Source organism: Periplaneta americana, chromosome 13 (genome assembly GCF_040183065.1).
Source record: "Periplaneta americana isolate PAMFEO1 chromosome 13, P.americana_PAMFEO1_priV1, whole genome shotgun sequence".
NCBI classification, from domain to species: domain Eukaryota; kingdom Metazoa; phylum Arthropoda; class Insecta; order Blattodea; family Blattidae; genus Periplaneta; species Periplaneta americana.
In genome coordinates this window covers 161,979,073-162,001,932 of record NC_091129.1, presented here as the reverse complement: position 1 = coordinate 162,001,932, position 22,860 = coordinate 161,979,073, and the positions used below count along the sequence as shown (strand labels likewise).

Sequence of the window (22,860 nt, the reverse complement as noted above, 5' to 3'; positions counted from 1 at the left end):
ACGTGCTACATGCCCTGCCCATCTTAAACGTCTGGATTTAATGGTCCTAATTATGTCAGGTGAAGAATACAATGCGTGCAGTTCTGTGTTGTGTAACTTTCTCCATTCTCCTGTAACTTCATTCCTCTTAGCCCCAAATATTTCCCTAAGCACCTTATTCTCAAACATCCTTAATCTCTGTTCCTCTCTCAAAGTAAGAGTCCAAGTTTCACAACCATACAGAACAACCGGTAATATAACTGTTCTATAAATTCTAACTTTCAGATTTTTCGACAGCAGACTGGATGATAAAAGTTTCTCAACCGAATAATAACAGGCATTTCCCATATTTATTCTGTGTTTAATTTCCTCCCGAGTATCACTTACATTTGTTACTGTTGCTCCTAGGTATTTGAACTTCTCCACCTCTTCAAAAGATAAATTTCCAATTTTTATATTTCCATTTCGTACAATATTCTCGTCACGAGACATAACCATATACTTAGTCTTTTCGGGATTTACTTCCAAACCTATCTCTCTACTTGCTTCTAGTAAAATTCCCGTGTTTTCCCTAATCGTTTGTGGATTTTCTCCTAACATATTCACGTCATCCCCATAGAACAAGCAGCTGATGTAACCCGTTCAATTCCAAAGCCTCTCTGTTATCCTGGACTTTCCTAATGGCATACTCTAGAGCAAAGTTAAAAAGTAAAGGTGTGATAGTGCATCTCCTTGCTTTAGCCCACAGTGAATTGGAAACGCATCTGACAGAAACTGACCTATACGAACTCTGCTGTACGTTTCACTGAGACACATTTTAATTAATCAAACTAGTTCCTTGGGAATAACAAATTCAATAAGAATACCATACAAAACTTCTCTCTTAACCGAGTCATAAGCCTTTTTGAAATCTATGAATAACTGATGCACTGTATCCTTATACTCCCATTTTTTCTCCATTATCTGTCGAATACAAAATATCTGGTCAGTAGTGGATACAGGAGGAAATTAAATAAATAAAGAACGGAATTTTGCAAATTGTGTTTCTTGGAGGTGATATTGTATGCCGTGAATTGATGTTGGTTTATGAGCAATTAATACCGGATATTTTTTCTGTTTTTAAGAAGAAGACAGAGGACGGACACTGGAAAGTTTTCTTTTCTCAATCGTACTATCAGGGACTAGAATGCTTTACCTGCAGACTTACTAAAGGCTTTACCAACAACCAAAAACGTATTTAAAAATAGGCTTAAGGGCTTTACTAATAGACGGTAATTATACACAGTATGTAAAGGATGTAAATGATATTTTGTTATTGAAGTGTTGTATCAGTGAAGAATTATGTTGTGTCAGTGAAGTGTGTTGTGTCAGTGAAGTGTGTTCCTGTCAGGGAAGCTTTATAGTTTACAGTGGCAGTGCAAAGTATTTGAACAGTGAAAAGTTTTTGAAGTGTTAGTGAAATCAGGATAGAATCAGTGAAATGTGTCGTAGTTCCAGTGCAGTGAGTGAGTTGACAGCGAAATGAGTGTGATGTGGAAAGGTACTTGTGCAGATATGAACATATCATACTCGTGGGTTTTAGTTCGAAGTTAGATTTAAGATACAAATTAGATTTATTTTAAATGTTATTTTAAGTGATCGTGCTTCATTTAATTTAGAATATTCCCTATTATTATTATTATTATTATTATTATTATTATTATTATTATTATTATTATTATTATTATTATTATTATTATTATTAATTATTGTTAATATTAATTATTTGCATTAATTATTGGTATTATTATTAACTGTACTTTTAATTAATAAGTTTATTATTGTCATTATTGAGTGTAATTAGTTACCACTGCCACCGGGTATATACCCATTGCAGTGTGAATAAATACATACATACATGCAATTACAAGAATCATGAATCCACTGTTACTTTTTACGTGGTTATTTAACGACGCTGTATACACTACTGGCTTCTTTATCGTCAATAGCGAAATGGAGTTTGCCGATTTGACGCAGAGGATTCGCCATGGAATTATCTGACATTAGCCGTACAGTTGGGGTAAACATCGGGGAAAAAACTCCAATCAGATAAACAAACCAAACGGAAATCGAACCCATGCCCGAGAACAGCCCTGGATCAGCAGGCAAACACGCTTCTGAATTTCATCTTCAGGGTGGAAATCTCGCTCCGTTAAAAGTACCCTTCCTCCCTCTTTCTTTGTAAGCGCACCCCATTTCTTTGGGCAATGTGCAACTGGACGGCGTTTCAGTCCCTCACACTGAATATAACATTTTCGTGAAGGAAACTGATGGGTCGTGACATTATTGCGTTAGGAGCGTCGCTCCAATTGATCCTATTTGAGAACCAAGCGAGCGTCCGCTCCGATATATCTCACAGGGAATTTGTAAGGATTTGTTTGTGTCATTCACGTCCACGTACCCCGGCTGGCAATGGATGACGAAAGAGGTGGCCACACGAGTCTCATTTGTCCAGGACAAAACTTCGCCATCAATAAAACGCATTTTCCTGCATCACTCTAACGTTAAGCGTACCTACCACAGAGACCAGTGTTGGCTAGTCTTTGAATACACTGGGATGAATGTAAGAGGTGATAGTGTTACCAAGGGCGCGTAGATGATTATTATTATTATTAGGCCTATTATTATTATTACTATTATTATTATTATTATTATTATTATTATTATTATTATTACTAGCCGTACCCGTGCGCTCCGCTGCACCTGTTAGCAATAAATATAAAGTAATTAGGTACATAATTAAAATAGGACGTTTGATCCAGGGAACAACTTTTACAACAGCGCAAGATAATCTGCTTGGCTCATTACCCAATTTTTTTTGCACTGCATTTATTGCATATATATTTTATGCATTTTAACACGATTAAATTGAGCATAATTAAAATTTGAATTATAAAATAATGGATTGCTAAGCTAACGTACTATTACTGCATACTAAATCAATACACTCTCGTTGTTCGTTAATTCTCTGAGATTAAAATGAGTGTAGATAAATATTATTTTAAGAAATACAGAAAACGAATGTACAAAATAGCCTATCAAATTTTCTGTGCATAGGAAGCTATTTTAATCTTACCTGTCCTCAATTTACTCAGACTTTACTGTAATAACATTATAGCATTACGTCCATTTAGAGAAACTACAATTTCCAATGGTGAAATAATAATTAATTATACAAATCGGTTAATACACAGAAACATTCTCTGTAGGCTATGTTTAATAGTTTTCGATTGTTGATGTCCAAGGCCCCTGTTTCGATTGTTGCTGTCCAAGGCCCCTTATAGACGAAGCCATTTGTTCTTGATTCATTGCACCGTCTTAGATGGCGTTATTTTAATTTTAAAACTCATTTATCTCATTAAATATCAGTCCTATAAAAATTTTTAAAGAATAAAACAAATCGGAAATCATTTTTAAAGAAACTTTTGTTATGTAACATTTTTCACAAAAATCAATAATAAGCGAGATATTTCGATTTATTTAATTCAGGCCCCCTTATAACCCCCCTTTTAAATAAAGTATTTTCAATGCCATATAGCCTAAAATCTAAGTTACAACGAACTTAATTTATATTCCAATTTTCATATAAATCGGTTCAGCCATTATCGCGTGAAAAGGTAACAAACATACAGACAGACATACAAACAAAAATTTCAAAAATGCGATTTTCGGTTTCAGGGTGGTTAATTATATATGTTAGGACCAATTATTTTTGGAAAATCGAAAAGTATCAGAAAAATTTCGGCTACAGATTTATTATTATTATTATTATTATTATTATTATTATTATTATTATTATTATTATTATTATTATTATTATTATTATTATTATTATTGACAGTCCACACCTGTGGAGTAACGGTCAGCACATCTGGCCCGGGTTCGAACCCAATACGAGCAAATGCTGGGTAACTTTCGGTGCTGGACTCCGGACTCATTTTACCGGCATTATCACCTTCATTTCATTCAGACGCTAAATAACCTAGATGTTGATACAGCATCGTAAAATAACCCAATAATAATAAAATATTATTGACAATTTATTATTAACAATAGGCTGCAGGATAGCTCAGATGATAGAGTGGTCGGCTATGGAAAGCACAGTCCCGGGTTTAATTCCGTTAGGGGCGGGATTTTCTACTTCAATTTCCACAACGGTCTCTGAGTCCGTTCAACCATGTGTCAAATTGAGTACCGGATATTTCGCGGGAATAAAAAGTGGTCAGTACCACACTACTTCATTAGTTTAGTTGGTTTATTTATTTTATGCTCGACCATGCCGAAATGTACTAATTATACATCTGGTAGCTGTCCTTTAATGCATGTCATTAAAGTACAGGTCTTCAGCCAATGATTACTCAGCTTACATGTGTTCAGCTTTGTACCGTTATAAAACCGCAAGTATCGATTATTCTCGGATATGCAATCGAAAGAGAATTAGCGAAAAGTCACGGAGGCTGGAAATCCAATACTGTCGCAGAAGGTTATGTTGTTACTATAATAATTAGTGTTAATTGTAAATAATATTCAAATAAATTCAATTTGTCATCTCGTTTTTCAATGTCGAATTCAATAATCAAGGTTATAATATTATCAAGTTTAACGGGATTACACAAGGTCAATGACATTATTGTTCCTCGGAAAAAATAAATACTTTCGCGTCTGCGCACATCTCACAATTCACGACCTAGAACAAGGTCACTTCCGATCTTGTCAGATACAAATATAATGTATACATCTGAATACCGGTAATTTCAAGTTAGAAATATGGTCGAGCATAAAAAGTCGTATGAAGCTCGCCTATAATGGTAATTAAGAAGCTCATATGAAAATTATGAAACTCGCTTGCGCTCGTTTCATAAACTTCCATACTCGCTTTCTTAATTACTATCATTATAGGCTCGTTGCATAATGTACTATACATTAATGAGCATTTATACACACTTTAGGATTTGTCAACATAAAATTATTACATTGTTATTTTACATGTACTTACGAAGATCTTAAAAGTTATTTACATTAATAATTGCTTAACCCCATATCTAAAATGTCTTATATTATTGGTATTTCTATCGACCTGGTTGGCAAGTTGGTATAGCGCTGGCATTCTATGCCCAAGGTTGCGGGTTTGATCCCGGGCCAGGTCGATGGCATTTAAGTGTGCTTAAATGTGACAGGTTCATGTCAGTAGATTTACTGGCATGTAAAAGAACTCCTGCGGGACAAAATTCCGGCACATCCGGTGACGCTGATGTAACCTCTGCAGTTGCGAGCGTCGTTAAATAAAACACAACACTTTATAACATTTTTTATATTTCTAATTTCTAGATATAATTTATTATATAACTTGATTCCCATAACATGAAGAATTTTTTTTCTAATCTACATCACGAACAACCAAATTATGTTCATCTGTTGTGTTGTGTTGTGTTGTGTTGTGTTGTGTTGTGTTGTGTTGTGTTGTGTTGTGTTGTGTTGTGTTGTGTTGTGTTGTGTTGTGTTGTGTAAATTCACATCCATAAAAGATACCTGATTAAAAATATTTTGATATATACATAAAATGGTTGATCAAACATGAAGATGCTGCATTGTCTTGAGCCTGCATAAGTTCACAATATGTCCTATTTCATTTATCTATGTGATTCTAAAGGAAAGCTACCTATTCGGACGTTTGGAATTCTTCTTCCTTTCAATTTGGACTTCAGCCATGGAACAAACTCCCTTCATGCAGATTTATGACTCCCGGTGCCAGTATATTAAACTTTGTGAGGAAGCAGAACTCGGAGATGATGTTTACATGCAGCTGTGAGAGTAAAACTTTGTTGGGGGATAATCTCGCCCTAACTTGCTACTTTTGTGTATCACATTTGCTGTTACACCTGAGGTTCAGCGTCAGACAGCGGCGGCTCGTAATGTTATTAGTAATGATAACTAGACTTCGAAGTTTAAGCACATATACTATGAAGTCAAGTACACACAGAACAATACACCGCAGCTGGCAAAGTAGTCTTCTCCCCTCACACACATATCATGTCAGTTAGATGGGGCTTATACAATACAGGCCGAGGACAAAAAAAAACATTGAACGTTCGCCTGAAGGATAAACGTAAATATTATGTAGGATAAATAGGCCTATATTGTATTGTCATAAATAAATATCTTCCTTACTGTGACGGAAATCTTGTCTTCTCCTGTTAATAACCAATCACAATTCGTTCAGAAGAATTGACAGGTTCCCGTCAAATCCACGTGGAGGCAGAGTTGTCGCATCTTTTCCGAATTCCAAGAATCCCGTCAGTTTCACTGCATAATTTCGAGGGTCATCAGAATTGTGGCAACTGTGCAATGTTGGGACGTGGGGACAGGATGGAATTGTCAGAGTTGTTTGTGTAGGAAGTCATAAATCTGTAAGTGGGTGTTCAAAGGAGCCACAGAACTGCTCTCCTTGAAATAAAATAAGGTATAACTCCCTCGCTTTTCAATATCTTCCAGGTCATAAAAATCTTCAAACAGCCCGACCTTGTGTTCATAGCTGAGGTTCAAACAGTCTGTCCAGTTTTGGTGTACCGGTAGGTTAGCGATCAGTAATGAGACTAGCCTCCTGTGCTGGCCGAGGTTTTGCAGGAACATGTTTATTATTTGAACTTATGTATTCATTTCCTCCATTTTTCAGCTTTCTTTTCATTGCAGCCGCAGTACCTTCTCCTTTAATTCGTCGTTACTTTCCTCTCAAATTCTTACAAATATCTGCCGCATCCGCCATTTAATCCAACTATGAGGAGGAAGCGCGCGGGACATAGAGCCTTTCATATGTTAACAGCAGCGGCAGTTAAACCGCATGCTATCTGTCGATTGCATTTGGAACTACATTTTCATTCGTGGCAGTTCGAGCTTTTTATACATTATAGGGCTTGGCATATAGATCCCATTTTGCACACAGTTTCAAAATTCCTTGTTATGGCACTTAGAGCATTTTTTATTTCAAGTCTTCAATTATGACACAAACGGTTAGGGAAAACACGGAAATTTTACTTGAAGCAAGTAAAGCGATCGGTTTGGAAGTAAATCCCGAAAAGACAAAGTATATGATTATGTCTCGTGACGGGAATATTGTACGAAATGGAAATATAAATATTGGAGATTTATCCTTCGAAGAGGTGGAAAAATTCAAATATCTTGGAGCAACAGTAACAAATATAAATGACACTCGGGAGGAAATTAAACGCAGAATAAATATGGGAAATGCGTGTTATTATTCGGTTGAGAAGCTCTTATCATCCAGTCTGCTCTCCAAAAATCTGAAAGTTAGAATTTATAAAACAGTTATATTACCGGTTCTTCTATATGGCTGTGAAACTTGGACTCTCACTCTGAGAGAGGAACATAGGTTAAGGGTGTTTGAGAATAAGGTGCTTAGGAAAATATTTGGGGCTAAGCGGGATGAAGTTACAGGAGAATGGAGAAAGTTACACAACACAGAACTGCACGCATTGTATTCTTCACCTGACATAATTAGGAACTTGAAATCCAGACGTTTGAGATGGGCAGGGCATGTAGCACGTATGGGCGAATCCAGAAATGCATATAGAGTGTTAGTTGGGAGACCGGAGGGAAAAAGACCTTTAGGGAGGCCGAGACGTAGATGGGAGGATAATATTAAAATGGATTTGAGGGAGGTGGGGTATGATGATAGAGACTGGCTTAATCTTGCACAGGATAGGGACCGATGGCGGGCTTATGTGAGGGCGGCAATGAACCTTCGGGTTCCTTAAAAGCCATTTGTAAGTAAGTAAGTAAGTAAGTCTTCAATTATGAAACATAGGTCACAGAAATAGACTTGTCTGAGAATAATAAGATTAGGCTATTACAAAAGAAATAAGATTCACACAAAACATTTCGAAACTAATATTATGTTCTAGTTAATAAAAATCTAACCCCCACATATGAATAAGGATTAATCAGATCTCTCTCTCAGATTGATCCATTTAAACATTTTCAAACCATCAGGAGTGAAAGAAAAGTTCCCAAGTTGTTAATTTGGCTCCACCTAGTTGAGAACAATGCAGCAAAATGTGTGAAACAGTTATATGTTATTGTAATGCAATTTTCTATTTATTTTGCAAATAAATTTCTTTTCTGTTTCAGTGGCGGCAACAGGTGAACAGAATTTACGAAATCGGATACCTGGTGTCACTAGTGGCGCTGCTCACCTCGATAGGAATACTTTTTTACTTCAAGTAAGTTTTTACTTTAATACTTATGCAGACAATAAAAATTTAACCGCTAATTTACTGCAAATACTGTTTGTAATATACCCCCCTTCTGAACATTGTAATGGCTACCATTTTCATCGTTTATTGAAAATCAAAGTCCCTGACCGTATCTGAACTCGCGATACTCTGTACATCCGCCCAAAAGCCAAAATACAATTACTTCTGTACCACAGAAAAGGGAATTAATTAATGACATATACAGGGTGAGGGGAAGTAAAGAAGATTTGGGTAGTCCACCTACTTGTGAGGGAAAGGAAGGAAATAAGGAACCGCAGAACTACAGTCTACGAAGTTGGTGCTTAAGGGGGTGGAGTGATAAAAGTGTGGCAAAAGATATAGAAACAATAAAGTGAGCGTTCAAGGAGTAAGAGTAACTAGCAAAGTAATCGGAGGGAGAATGTATGAACGAATAAGCGAATTAGTGTCCAGAGAAACAAGAGTTGATAAAGGAAGTGACTAGAGAAAATTAGAAGTTTTGTTAATAGTAATTGGTAGTGAAATGTTACTAATATTGGAGTGTCGACTAAGTTAGCGTACAATCAGGGAAATTGAAATGACAGGAAGACAGCAAGTATTTTAATGTAAGTTTACAAATGAAGGTTGAGTTGACTTAGTGGCAAACGGAAAATTTATCGGGGTGAAAGGGAACAATTAAACAAAATAAACATGTGATTCAGTGTCTAATGGAGAAATAGGGGATAAGAGTGATGACAGAAGTGAGGAGAGGTAGAACTGATGGTAAATTAGTGATTAAAGTGAATGAGTATGATTAAATAGAGTTAATAAAAGTTAGTTCAAAATTAGGGAAATTTTAGACGATAGGAAGTACTTCAATATAAGTAAACAATAAAAGTGGTGAGGTGTTCATTAGAAAGAAGGGAAAATTTTAAGGTGAGAGGTTAGAAAGCAAATTGAGAGTATGTATTATATTAATAGAGGTAACAAAGGTAAAACAAGATGACTGCACACGTTAATGAAAGTTTATTGTAATTAGAAGGTAATGGGGAGCACGAATACAGAGATGTGGTGGCGACCCATTACCAAATAAGGGTTGTAGAAATAAATATATTAATATCAATATATACAGGGTGATTCACGAGGATTTACCACCACTTACAGAGCTTATTTCTGAATACATTTTCAGCAAAAAATGTTATATAGGCTTAAACATGGGTCCTATTCTCAATATTTACAGAGTTACGTTTCGTTATTGGAACGTATTGCTGTGAACTACGCGTGATCTTGATCAGCGTGCAGTCACGAGGACCGACAAGTGCCGTTCACAAGCGTGCGGCCGAGCGGACGGCGACATTTTTTTAAATGTGTTGTAAACTCTCCAAGACTGTAAATTAAGTTGGAAAATTGAACTGCAAATAATCAAGTCGGTAGAAGTGGTGTGATTTGTAATAATTGTTGTGATAAGTGGGTAAGGGCTATTCCATCTCAAACCGACCGAAATATAGGAAAAATTGAACTTGCAATTTTTAAATACAATGAAACTTCTTCTGTCCGTAGACAACTGTGATACAATGCTTTGTGCAAAGTTTGAGGCATCAGAACTTCATAGTATTTAAATTAAAAATATTTTAATTTATCGTATTTTCATAAAATTAGAAACTTTAAACTATTGTGGCTCCGAAACCCTTTCACCCAATGGTCAAAATCATGGTTTATTTTGATGCTGAAAAGTTAAAGTTTATATTGACATGTAAACAGTTTTTCTTACTTTTTATGGAAATGGAGAAATTTAGATTGTTCTTCACTAAGACGCCTTTGCCCACGAAAAAATATTTTTAAAATATATGGTTAGATTCCGCATTGAAAGTACAAATAAACACATATTTTTTACTGGTGCACCGTTGATAAGAAAGTATTGAAAAATCAAATAAAGATAATAAATAGTACGCGCGTGAACTAACCAGCTGACTGTGAGGCGGGAGCTAGCCGAGACAAGCAAGGCCAGGAGACATAAACACATGACGTGTCGTCTAGTAGCGCATAGCTGGGCTAGCTTTATCACAGATTTTCATAAACACAGGAGTAAAATGACGCCCAAAGCTCGCTTATCTTCATCTCTCGGCCATTGCGTGCGGTACTGCGCCGTTGAAGTCCAGGCGTGTGAAAATAATTTATTTAATACCCTCGAAACTTATTGCCGTGACACTAAGCAAACAATGCCCAATCCCTCTCAATAATGCAAGGTTTTTTCTCAATATTTTTTACATTTTTACAAATGGGCAAAAAGCCTAAAAGTAAGTAAAATCAAATTATCTGTCTCTCTGTATATAATAAAAATAAGTATTACTTCTTATAATATCCTACCAAATGTCAGCTTCAAAATGAGCTCTCGTTCAATGTTCTGCAGTAAATGGTCCAAGAGTTCAGAGCGCTGAAAGAGACTTGTTTTTCTAAAATACGCTAAATTTATAGCTCAACAATACGAAAACCGTTTCACTTTCGATAGTATATTTTTGCAAATGCATTCTCCTCAGCACCTTGTATAAATAGGAAAAAATTAGAGTATAAAAAATGCGAGGTTTTTTACTGATCGATTTCATATGGAATAGCCCGTAAGAATAACGTCATTTTCTAGTTAAAAATAGACAAAGATTTCTGTACGAAGCAACTAAGGAGTTCACAGCATATTTTTAGCTTTACAATACATGTCGAAGAAATCATACTTCTGAATGGTTCATTCTCTATTTTATCTTCAAATTAAAGAAAAAACGTATTTTTACAAACAAATTTAAATTAGTGTAACTCTGAAAATATTCAGAATAAGAACCATGTTCATATGACATTTTTTGCTCAAAAAATCTTCAGAAATAAGCTCCGTAAGTGCCGGTAAATCCATGTGAATCACATTGTAAATGTGATTAGCACCTCTTTTTCTAAAACAGGCAACTCATACACGCTAAATAAAGATAGAAAAAATAAAATAAATAAAATTCAATTATCCTAGCACATTATAACAATTCAGAAGCCAACTCTAGTCCAGACTTAGAAGGGAACCTTCTAGAACTCGTAATCAAACTATTTCAATCTCATTATCGGCAACGAGCTACACGGAGAGGAAAGAGAAAGCTAATTAAGGTTGTTAGGAAAGGAGGAGTAGTAGTTTAAGTGAAACAAGTGACTACCAAGAAGGCTGTAAACTTATTAACTAGTTCTACGTACATACAGTTCTTTCCGTGGGCACTAAGACAAAAGTTTTATATTACAGTCCTTGGTCACATTAATAGAATCACCTACAATATTTCAAAAATGTTATTTAAATTCTATATTTACCGCATTAATGCATAAAAATACTACTATACTAACTCCACTACATTCTCAGAACAAATGTTTAAGAATATTTATATTTTCAGATCACAAAATGACAGTTATGCATAACAGTGTGATAAGGTGTTACCACACTGTTAATAAGTGAAAAATTTGCTGCCAAAAAACATTCCTCTCTTGCCTCCGGCTAGAAATTCTCCGGATTTTAACCCAATAGAAAATGTGTGGAAACTCATGAAAAAGGAAATGCCTAAACAACCAAAGTGACAGAGTACGTCACGCAGACTTGAGGACGTTATTAAAGGAAATGGGGAACCATAAAATTTAAGGACTTCACATGGGCTTAAATAAACAGTATTCTGTCATTTTGTAATATTAAAATGTAAATATTGGTCAAAATGTGTTCTGAATTTGTATTGGAGATAGGATAGCTGTATTTATTTACAAAACAGTTATATTACCGGTTGTTCTGTATGGTTGTGAAACTTGGACTCTAACTTTGAGAGAGGAACAGAGATTAAGGGTGTTTGAGAATAAGGTTCTTAGGAAAGTATTCGGGGCTAAGAGGTATGAAGTTACAGGATAATGGAGAAAGTCACACAACGCAGAACTGTGCGCATTGTATTCTTCACCTGACATAATTAGGAACATTAAATCCAGACGTTCGAGATGGGCACGGCATGTAGCACGTATGGGCGAATCCAGAAATGCATATAGAGTGTTAGTTGGGAGACCAGAGGGAAAACGAGCTTTGGGGAAGCCGAGACGTAGATGGGAGGATAATATTAAAATGGATTTGAGGGAGGTGAGATATGATGATAGAGACTGGATTAATCTTGCACAAGATAGGGACCGATAGCGGGCTTATGTGAAGGCGGCAATGAACCTTCGGGTTCCTTAAAAGCCATTTGTATGTCTGTGTCGGGAGGAAAAAGGTCTTAAGTCAATTTTTTGTGAAAATGAGATTTTTATGTATTCTGAAAGCGGAAACAATTCTCTACAATCTGGTAAAACGGCTAAAGTCAAATAAGATTCCTGACTGGATTTATAGAGCGTTACCAAATGTCCTAAGTACTTTTTAAATCGAGCACACACAGAACAAAGGACTTAAGTATATTTAATACTTTATTCCTAACAAACCATCACATGTTTACTTTCCATGCTTCCCTATTAAAAAGGTCTAACATGTATTTTAGCCATTTTATCACATACTGGTGCCCTTTCCTTTTAAAACTTTAAGCACCAGGGTAAACAGTCCTGTAATTGTTTAAGATCCATTTTGCATTTCTAATAATTTACATTTCTCATTTATTTTGACATGAAAAAAGTCTTATGTTTAAATAGTCCCTTCTACTCAGTTTGGGTTGTAGTCTTAAAAGGGGTTAAGTGCGGCTATTTTTGGAACTAATGAATAAAATTGTTAAATGAGCAGCATTACCTATTTTAGAAGAAATATAAACAAATAATATCCAGGAAAAATCTCTTAATTAAAAAAAAACTCTATAATTGACACCAATTTCAATCTTTCTACTGCTTTCCTGAAAAGTATACAATTTTTACTTAAGACCTTTTTCCTCTCGGCCACAGAGTAAGTAGGTATAGCTGTATTGTCAAAGATAAAATTGCAGTAAATGTAGGTTTAAAATAAATTATTTGAAAAGTGCTAGATGATTCTATTAATGCGGCCAGGTACTGTAATTGAATCCAAGATTATATTTGTCAATAATAATGTAACATAAATAATTTCTTCATTTATTGGCCTATGTTTCTTTCATGTAACTGATTAAGGAAAATAATCTAGAGACGGTATTACGTATTGTATTACATTAATTACTACAACTTACTGGCATGTGAAAACTGTTAAAAATGCAATAGTGAAATATGTCTTGATTTGTTATTGTTATTGTGTGGAAAACACTGTTATTCCGTTTCTTTTTGCCCAGGTCCTTGCGCTGCGCCAGAACGACTCTACACATGCATCTCTTCGCTTCATTTGCCATCAACAACGCACTGTGGCTGCTATGGTACCGCATCGTGGTCAACCAGCCTGAAGTCATAGTAGACAATGGGGTGAGTTCAGAATTCAAAATAAAAACGGAAACATATATATTGATGAAGTAAAGCAGCCGTGGCGAGAATGTGACTCGCGAGACATCGTAGCTCGCAATGATATATGTGCATTTCTCTTGCTTCTAACATCCCCCAAATCCCACCCTCTCACTCACTGGAGTCAAACTCCGTTCCATTTGTATTTGTCTCTGACCTGCGAGTAGCATAAATATGTCTCTCTCGAAACCATGTACCTCTACAAAAACGAAAGTTTCAAATAGGATGGGAGGACGCATTTATTTGCTGTCAATATGATGAGAATATTAAATGTATGATTTGTTCACAAGTATTACGAGGAAAACGGTTGTATAACATAAAACGGCCTTATACTACATGTTACTGATGAAACATTAAAAGTTTTTGTTATTATCATCATCATTTCTGTACATCGACCCTTTTTCAGCAGATGTACGAATAATGCGGTTAGCTCTTCAATTTTAACTTACTGATTTACTATGTGATGTCAAATGAAAACTAGATGTAAGGAGTTGACAAATGTTGAACTTTCAAATCTTTTATATATTTTGATGTACCGAAGTACATATGATATTTCCATGCAGATATTCTGCGTCATCATATGATGAAAGAGTGATGGAACGGAGAAAAATTCTCTCCGGCGTCGGGGTTGTATCCGGCGTGGCTTAGTGGATAAAGCATCAGCACGTAGAGCTGAAAACCCGGGTTCAAATCCCGGCGCCGGAGAGAATTTTTCTCCGTTCCATCACTCTTTCATCATATGATGACGCAGAATATCTGCATGGAAATATCATATGTACTTCGGTACATCAAAATATATATGATATGCGTAATAAATCACTTTGTGATTTAAGACGGCGCCTATACCGTCGGATCCCGGCCAACCAGTCACTCATATCGAGTGCACCTCAACACATGTATGGACTTCGGTCCTGCGTTCATAGACATCTATGACGTAGTGCAGAGGGCGGCCACTAGAGGGAACCCAAGAGATGGAGCTTAATCTGAGACGATTCTAACCGGAGTCGGGGTTGTATCCGGCGTGGCTTAGTGGATAAAGCATCAGCACGTAGAGCTGAAAACCCGGGTTCAAATCCCGGCGCCGGAGAGAATTTTTCTCCGTTCCATCACTCTTTCAAATCTTTGCCAAAAAAATAAATATCCGAAGCTTCGTTCTTTCGCTTGCTCTGTTGAAGCCATGTTCGCTACAACTTACGTTTGTGAAAAATTATTTTCAACAATGACAATAGTAAAAACCAAATTTAGATCACGACTGACCGACATATACCTTCGTGATCAACTACGACTGGCATTAAGTGACATAATTCCTAATTTTGAAACTTTGTCGCAGAGACATTCTGAAAACAGTTAATTTCAGGTTGTGATATTAATCATTTATTGTTCATTTCTTTCTTCGTTACACGTACTAAACATTAGTTTGTAGCCTTGTACTGTATAAAATTATATTTAAGTCTTGACGTAAGGAAAATGAAAATCCGTTAATAAGTCAGACAGTTGCTTCACTTCCCCTTCGGGTGTCCGCCTCCCTCCATAGATGCTATGCACGTTGCAGGTTACACAGTGGCTCGGCGCACAATTACATTTTCGCCACGGCTGAAGTAAAGCAAGTGTTCCTTGTTAAGAAGAGGTACATATTGGACCTTTTTCCTTTGCTAATAATCACAATGTTAACGACCCCAACGAGTAGGATATCTTTCTCATCCCTCTTTTTTTTCATTTAAAGCCAAAGATAGAGCAAATCTTCGAAACTCTGTAAATTTATTTTCATTAAAAACAATGGAGAAATACCAATAACTCTCCTTAACGGAAACATACAGTTTCAGACTGAAGTGTTCATGAGTAATTCTCCATTTTGAGACCTAGAAATGTTTCAAAGACATACTACAGTCACACTGTTTTGTTACGCCACGGGGTTTGCATTTGCCTCGTTGCCCGCTCAGCTAGACGTTTTTCCCGTCTGCTTCCACTAAGGAACGTCGCGTCATACAGTGACAGTTGCGAGTTAGTTTATCATCTGCACTGTGTGCGAAGTTTTACCGTTAGATGGCAGGAGCGTTCCATGAGGCAAATTGTGTCATATGCTATAGTTAAGAGGTCTCCAAAAAGCGTATCGTCTTTCGTGCTCTCGATACTGCCCGCCGAACACAGTGTGCTGTAAGGCTAGAGAAGGGGGAGAGACTCGTACCTCAACAGATGGGAGCGATCAGTGGGGGATCGCGGCAACGATCTGCTTATGTTTACAAATAATAACATCAAAAGAATAAGAAATATCATACGTTTGTATATTATTTTGACATACTATGAAGCTGGAGCCCCTTCTGTTGCTATTGACACAAGTCCTTGCAAATTCAACCTCTTCTGTTCTATGGTGCCTTTAGTGCCTGGAAAAGATCTTCTCCAGTTGTAGTTTGTAATTACATCTAGAAGACATTCAGACATAACAAAATGTTCATTAACTCCTCGGATGAAAATGGCTAGGTGAGCTTTGTCATTTCTATCTATGCTTTCGTCCGAAGCAAGTAAGTAAGCTACATACTGGTTAATTGTGGTTTCGACTTCAGATTCAATTGCATTTACAATCTTGAAATTCCTTATCTGAACTGTAATGGAAAACAATTTAATTTTCTTATACTTTGACTTTGTTCTGGACACAGTATTTTAGTAACGTCCTGTATGCAGGATTTTATAAATGATGCTTCTGTAAAGGGCTTCATTGATTTTCCAATATTCCAAGCTAGAACATAGCTAGCAAGAAATCTTTTTTCGTTTAATACTGAGGACACGTGTATGATTTGTGTTTGTATAATCTTGTTTTATATTTATCAAAATATTTGTAGGCCTACGCATTTCACCTCAAATCAAACGAAAAACTATATTTTATTTTATCTAATAATTCTATTTTAAGTTTCTTTGTAATATTGAAATCTGTAAAACCTACATTGATGGCTTGTTTCAAGGATATCTTTAGAATTGTGATTATTAGCAGGTAGAAACAAAATAGTTCACTGAACTCGCAAACCTGGGGATCCAACAGCCAGCCAACAGAACAACAATAATGAAACTTAAAGCAGCTGTCAATACGTAGGAGATAAAGACAGTAAATTCAATAACGACGAAGACAGTAACTAAGTTTAGGAGTTGCATTTTCTCTTCGATTAATGTTACAAATATCATTCACCTTCTAGAAAATTTGTTAGAAGATTCATTTAACAAAATGAGAGTTTCTAAGTATACAGCCAGAAATAAATGTAACTATTTTATACTATCTGCACACATTTCCTCAATACATAATTCTTCTCTCCGCGATGAAATGTAATTCTAGGAACAAACTTTGAAGAATGATTTTCAAGTTTACACAGTTTCCTGTCTCCTTTCTCTTCCTCGCAGCTTCTTTTTGTTCCTGTTGGGACTAGAGAACAAGGAAGATTCGAAATTACAAATGCAAAAGTTGGAATGAAGTTTAACTATCGGGGGAATTCCGCTGTCACGCGTAATGATTCATCCTATAGGCAGACAGTTTCCTTGTGAACGTTCGTTCTAGGAGTTGCTCTTTAAAGCCCACATCAAAGAACTACAGAGTTTTCCAAACCCGTCGTTTTGTCTTCAAACTCTCACAAAGAGTAATTAACGTCAGTCAGCATGTACTCATTTGCAAACACTTCTTCTCCTCTAATCTCCATGTGGCGAGTTGAAACAATGCGATGTTTCAAACATGCCGTTTTTTGACCAACTACTCGTACCCATGGCTACAACATGACTGAAGAGTCCCCGAAATAAGGGTGTAAACTAGAAACCCGTCAGACACGTTTCAGGAAAAAGGAAAATAATTTCAGTGGCATATTTTCTTAGGTCTATAATTGAATGGCTGTCTAGAATAACGTTGTAAGTCAGTTTTTACAGTTTGTCAGGAAATTTAAAATATGTTTATTGCATACTAACGTTGTTAAATATTACAAAATATGACTGTGTGAGGTCTGTATTAATACTTCAGTAAGTATTCACATCATACTGCGATTATTGCGACGTTTTGTTCAGTGATCTCAGGATTGATTCCGCTCAGAAACTACAGCGTGTTCATAACGCGTGCGTCCGCTTCATTTGTAATGTTCGATACTATGATCATATCTCACCTTCTTTCAAGAAGTTATCATGGCTTAGGTTACATGAGAGGAGAAATCTGCACTCACCTTCTCTCTTATATCGAATTATGCACTCTTCATCCCCCTATTATTTATTCGCTCGATTTCATACTCTCTCTCGCTATCATAATATTAATACTCGATCACAACGCGATAACAAGCTAGAAATTCCACTTCACGCATCGTCTCTGTATTCCTCATCCTTCACTGTTGCTACCTCTCGTCACTGGAACTCTCTGCCGCCTGAAGTCAAGGGCTGCCGAACATTGAATTCTTTCAAATCCAAGTTAGAAAATTATCTTATGACGAGTTGCCAAACTAACTTACTATTATGACAAGTGTTGTATTGCATGTTTCCACGTTTTCACATTTTTTTTATGTTCTAATGATATTCAACTTATTTTATATTTTTGTTTTCATATTTTCCGATAATGTTATATCTCTAATGTGATAAGTTGAGCTATATATAATCTTAATTTTCCTTATTGTGTGTACTTAGAAATAATGTATTCACTGTATACTTTGTACTGCACTATTTTATTACTAATATTACTATTATTATTATTATTATTATTATTATCATCATCATTATTACTATTCTTATTTTTTTATTATTATTATTATTATTATTATTATTATTATTATGAATAATTGTCTTTTTTTTGTATGCCTCATTTATTTTGACCTGCTGTTCACATATTATTATGCTTTTTTCTTTCTTTCTGTATGTTATATATTATGTCCGATTTCTTCTTATTTGTTGTTTATTTTTTATTATTATTGTTATCTTATTCAATTTTGTGTGTAAAATTGTAGTGTAATTTGTAAATTTGTAGTGTTTTTGTAACGCAGTCTTTACTCCTGGTTGAGTGTTAGAGAAGGCCGTATGGCCTTAACTCTGCCAGGTTAAATAAATCATTATTATTATTATTATTATTATTATTATTATTATTATTATCATATATATATATATATTGCCTTCATCTTCCAAATAACACAACTTTTCAAACATTTACAGTAGAAAAACGTTGTATGTCAGTCCAGAAGAACAACTTTGTAAAGCAAAGAAACTTAAAATACTTTCCATATTTCCTGGTAGATTCTTTATGGTTGTTACATTTGAGTACATTAAATAATAATAATAATGACAAATTTAAATCACAAGAACTTGAAACAAATTACACAACTCAGATTATATGTTCAGGCATACAATATCAATATTACTTACTTACTTACAAATGGCTTTTAAGGAACCCGAAGGTTCATTTCCGCCCTCACATAAGCCCGCCATCGGTCCCTATCCTGTGCAAGATTAATCCAGTCTCTATCATCATACCCCACCTCCCTCAAATCCATTTTAATATTACCTTCCCATCTACGTCTCGGCCTCCCTAAAGGTCTTTTTCCCTCCGGTCTCCCAACTAACACTCTATATGCATTTCTGGATTCGCCCATACGTGCTACATGTCCTGCCTATCTCAAACGTCTGGATTTTAAGTTCCTAATTATGTCAGGTGAAGAATACAATGCGTGCAGTTCTGTGTTGTGTAACTTTCTCCATTCTCCTGTAACTTCATCCCGCTTAGCCCTAAATATTTTCCTCAGTACCTTATTCTCAAACACCCTTAACCTATGTTCCTCTCTCAGAGTGAGAGTCCAAGTTTCACAACCATATAGAACAACCGGTAATATAACTGTTTTATAAATTCTAACTTTCAGATTTTTGGACAGCAGACTGGATGATAAAAGCTTCTCAACCGAATAATAACAATATTACACAGACAAAAATCCTTTTCTTTTTCTTTCTTTATTCTGTTATTAGGCCATGGTAGAATTCAGAGTAACCACGACCAAGAGGAAGAAAAAAAGACTTGACATTTCAATCAGATAATTTTTTCTTCTCTTTTGTGATTGGAATAGAGCCATGATAAAGATGAGGTAAATTATCATGTGAAATATGATTTACTGTCTTATCTTTTGCACGCTTGCTTTTTTTTTTTTTTTTTTTTTAAGAATACACTGTCCATGGTAACAATATATCATGGAATTGCCGCATTTTCATGGACATAGGATCGTCAAAACTGAACTGAAACCAGGCAGCTGTTGTTATCTTGAGGTCTGGATCCTTCTTTATTGTTTGCTCTGCTAGCCCTATATCCATAAAGTATTCTTGTTGCATATGAACAACCTCAAATAGTTTGCTTGGCCTTGCATTGGCAATAACCTCTACCCATGTGACAAGCTACAAGTACGATTGTCCGCCATTTTATTTGCGTTACAACGTTATTCAGCTCAGCAACACAATCAAAATACTACAGTTCTCGAAGTAGTGTGAATATCAGCAGGACGATGACAACACATGGTGCAAGATGTGCGATACAACATTTTTCAGCCGAAAACGCAGTTTAGTCAAAAACGGACTTAAACGTTATTCTAGGCAGCCATTCAATTACTAGCAGAACCATTTGACTAATCAAGGATACAAGTTTATTCAGCTATAGGATGCGGTCATTTATTGTTATAAATGAATATTTCAAAATTACTTTTTTCACCAGCAGCACATATTTCATTAATATGATGTTACATCCTTTTTCGGGGAGGTTTTCAATTATAGACACGATATCGAATTATAAAATACTAAAATTGCTCCGTAAGTGTAAATCTGTAAGTGAAAATATTGAAGGACGATCACATTTAAGGTAGGCAGTGCAATTTTAACAAATAACACTATAGGTTAACAACTGCCAAAACTCCGTTGTAGGAGGTTACTAAACCTTACAGCTGCGCTGGAGGCTAGATCTAAATGAAACGTCACGAATCAAATGACTAAAGAAACTGCAGTTCGCAACTATTATTTTAATATGAAGTATAATACGTTTTTTAATTGACCGCCTATGCTTATCTTTTGTACAGTTATAATTCTTGTTACATAAATTGGTCTATCGCATTAACGTTTTCGATAACTTATTTTGTATCATCATCAGATGCATGTGCATAGTAATACTTAAAATTAAAAATTAAAAACCTAGCCAATTGGTGTATGTCGTGAAACTTCCATGGTTATGTTTGTGTGCATATTGTAATTATTCACATTGACGCTAAAACATTCTAAATCTAAAACTATATCTAAAATACAACTTAAAACACTTGTTTAAAAGTCACAATAGTTGTTGTTATATCACTATAGTTCATTTCTGTGGCTTGATACATTGCGATGTTGAATGGGGCAGTGTTTCTTTAATGAATTACCGCTAGTCTCATTGCACAGTATATTGCTTTCACTTAAAATTCTTTATCTATTGTTCGAATTATCACACGTTAAATTCATAAAATGAAGTTCACTGGTGTAGAGTTGTTGTGTGTATAAACTCAGTCTTCTGACATGTTTAAATTACAATTATGGTACGATGTCGATTCCCGTGTTCTAGTAAAGCCGTGCATATCTGCGAACAGTATTAATGTTATTATAGACATTGATAAAGTAATGATCTATCACAAAATGTTGTATTGGTATATTAACTTACGTTCGAGCTGTTTGTGACTTTTAAACAAGTGTTTTAAATTGTATTTTAGATATAGTTTTAGATTTAAAATGTTTTAGCGTCAATGTGAATAATTACAATATGCACACAAACATACCATGGAAGTTTCACGACGTACACCAATTGGCTAGGTTTTTAATTTTTAATTTTAAGTATTACTATGCACATGCATCTGATGATGATACAAAACAAAGTATCGAAAACGTTAATGCGATAGACCAATTCATGTAACAAGAATTATAACTGTACAAAAGATAAGCATATGCGGTCAATTAAAAAACTTATTATACTTCATATCATAGTTGCTTATCGGTAAACAAAAAACAAAAATGAAATTTATTATTTTAATATTTTACGTATATCTACGACATCCGTCCGCCGTTGTGGTTATGTAGATGGCGTCCTTCCCAAGCAAGCGGTCCGAGGTTCCACTCCTGGTGTGGGCAATGAAAGAAATTTATCTTCCGTCCACGACACTGGGTTGTTTGTCCATTGTCTTACAATTGTCCTGTGATGTCTCTGCGGCGGCCTTGCGTCATGCCGATCCCATGACCAGTGTCTAGTGTACTATCTAAAGAATCTCCATCCCCTACCCGCAATGGTGTGTAATGGCGAAGTGCATCAACATTGATTAAAAACGCAGTAATCATAGATTACGAAACGATGGTTAAACAGTAGCCGTGGTTAAAATGTAATTTATGTGCACCATTCATAATCACCGATTACTAAAACTTGGCTAGCTGACACCTCATTTAACCAGAGTAAAGTCTATGATGGTACATTGTTTCTACAAAATGACTAAAGGAAAGCATCCATACCGCTGCAAAGATAATAGTCAACGTCTAAAAACGACTGCGCTCACTATGTTCTACATCGAAATGAACGTATCCTACATTTTCGCGTTGCATTTGTTTGCCTTTGGGCGCTGTTATATTTGTGAGTTCCATTTCTTTGTTTTTCAGTACTTTTAGGTTAAAATCGTACAAAATGGAAAATTGAATCCAAAAATGATTATATCTCAATGTTAGGTTGAAGTATCGATAGACTTAATTACTAGATTTAAATGTAGGCCTATTATATAAAAAAGATGGAATATCCATAAAGGAAAAGGATGCAGAAAATTGGTAGGAATGTGTGTACGATCTTGGACTACACCAGGGAATTGTGCATTATCCTAAGATCCATCCATAACCTCTCTTTGTTCAGCCAGTGACATAGAGAAAGAGATACTGGTATTCGAGTATTCCCTCTTAAAATACAGAAAATAATAGTTACATAGAATCGTAATATAAGCAGCCGATCCGTAGGAGAAATATGATTGTTCTTGTGTTATTTCAATTGATCCATTTGTAGATTTTGATAAACGAAATCCCTCCTGAAATTTTCTGTCACCTAATTGCTCGCAAGAATTCTCTCTTTCCACTAAAGAACCTTCACGCTAATACTCTATCCAAGTAATTCAAGTACTGCACAATAATAATCGTCTTCGAAATAATCACC

The 22,860-nt window shown here is 35.5% G+C and overlaps 1 protein-coding gene across 2 annotated transcripts in view; it reads left to right on the top strand.

Annotated features, from left to right (window-relative positions):
* Positions 1-22,860, top strand: part of Dh31-R (Diuretic hormone 31 Receptor) — a 1,450,252-nt gene that overhangs the window by 1,232,726 nt on the left and 194,666 nt on the right. For both annotated transcript variants that reach the window (XM_069844578.1, XM_069844579.1), the window contains 2 exons: positions 8,164-8,255; positions 13,517-13,643. In XM_069844578.1, coding sequence (XP_069700679.1) covers positions 8,164-8,255; positions 13,517-13,643 — 219 coding nt within the window. The remainder of the gene's footprint in view (positions 1-8,163; positions 8,256-13,516; positions 13,644-22,860) is intronic.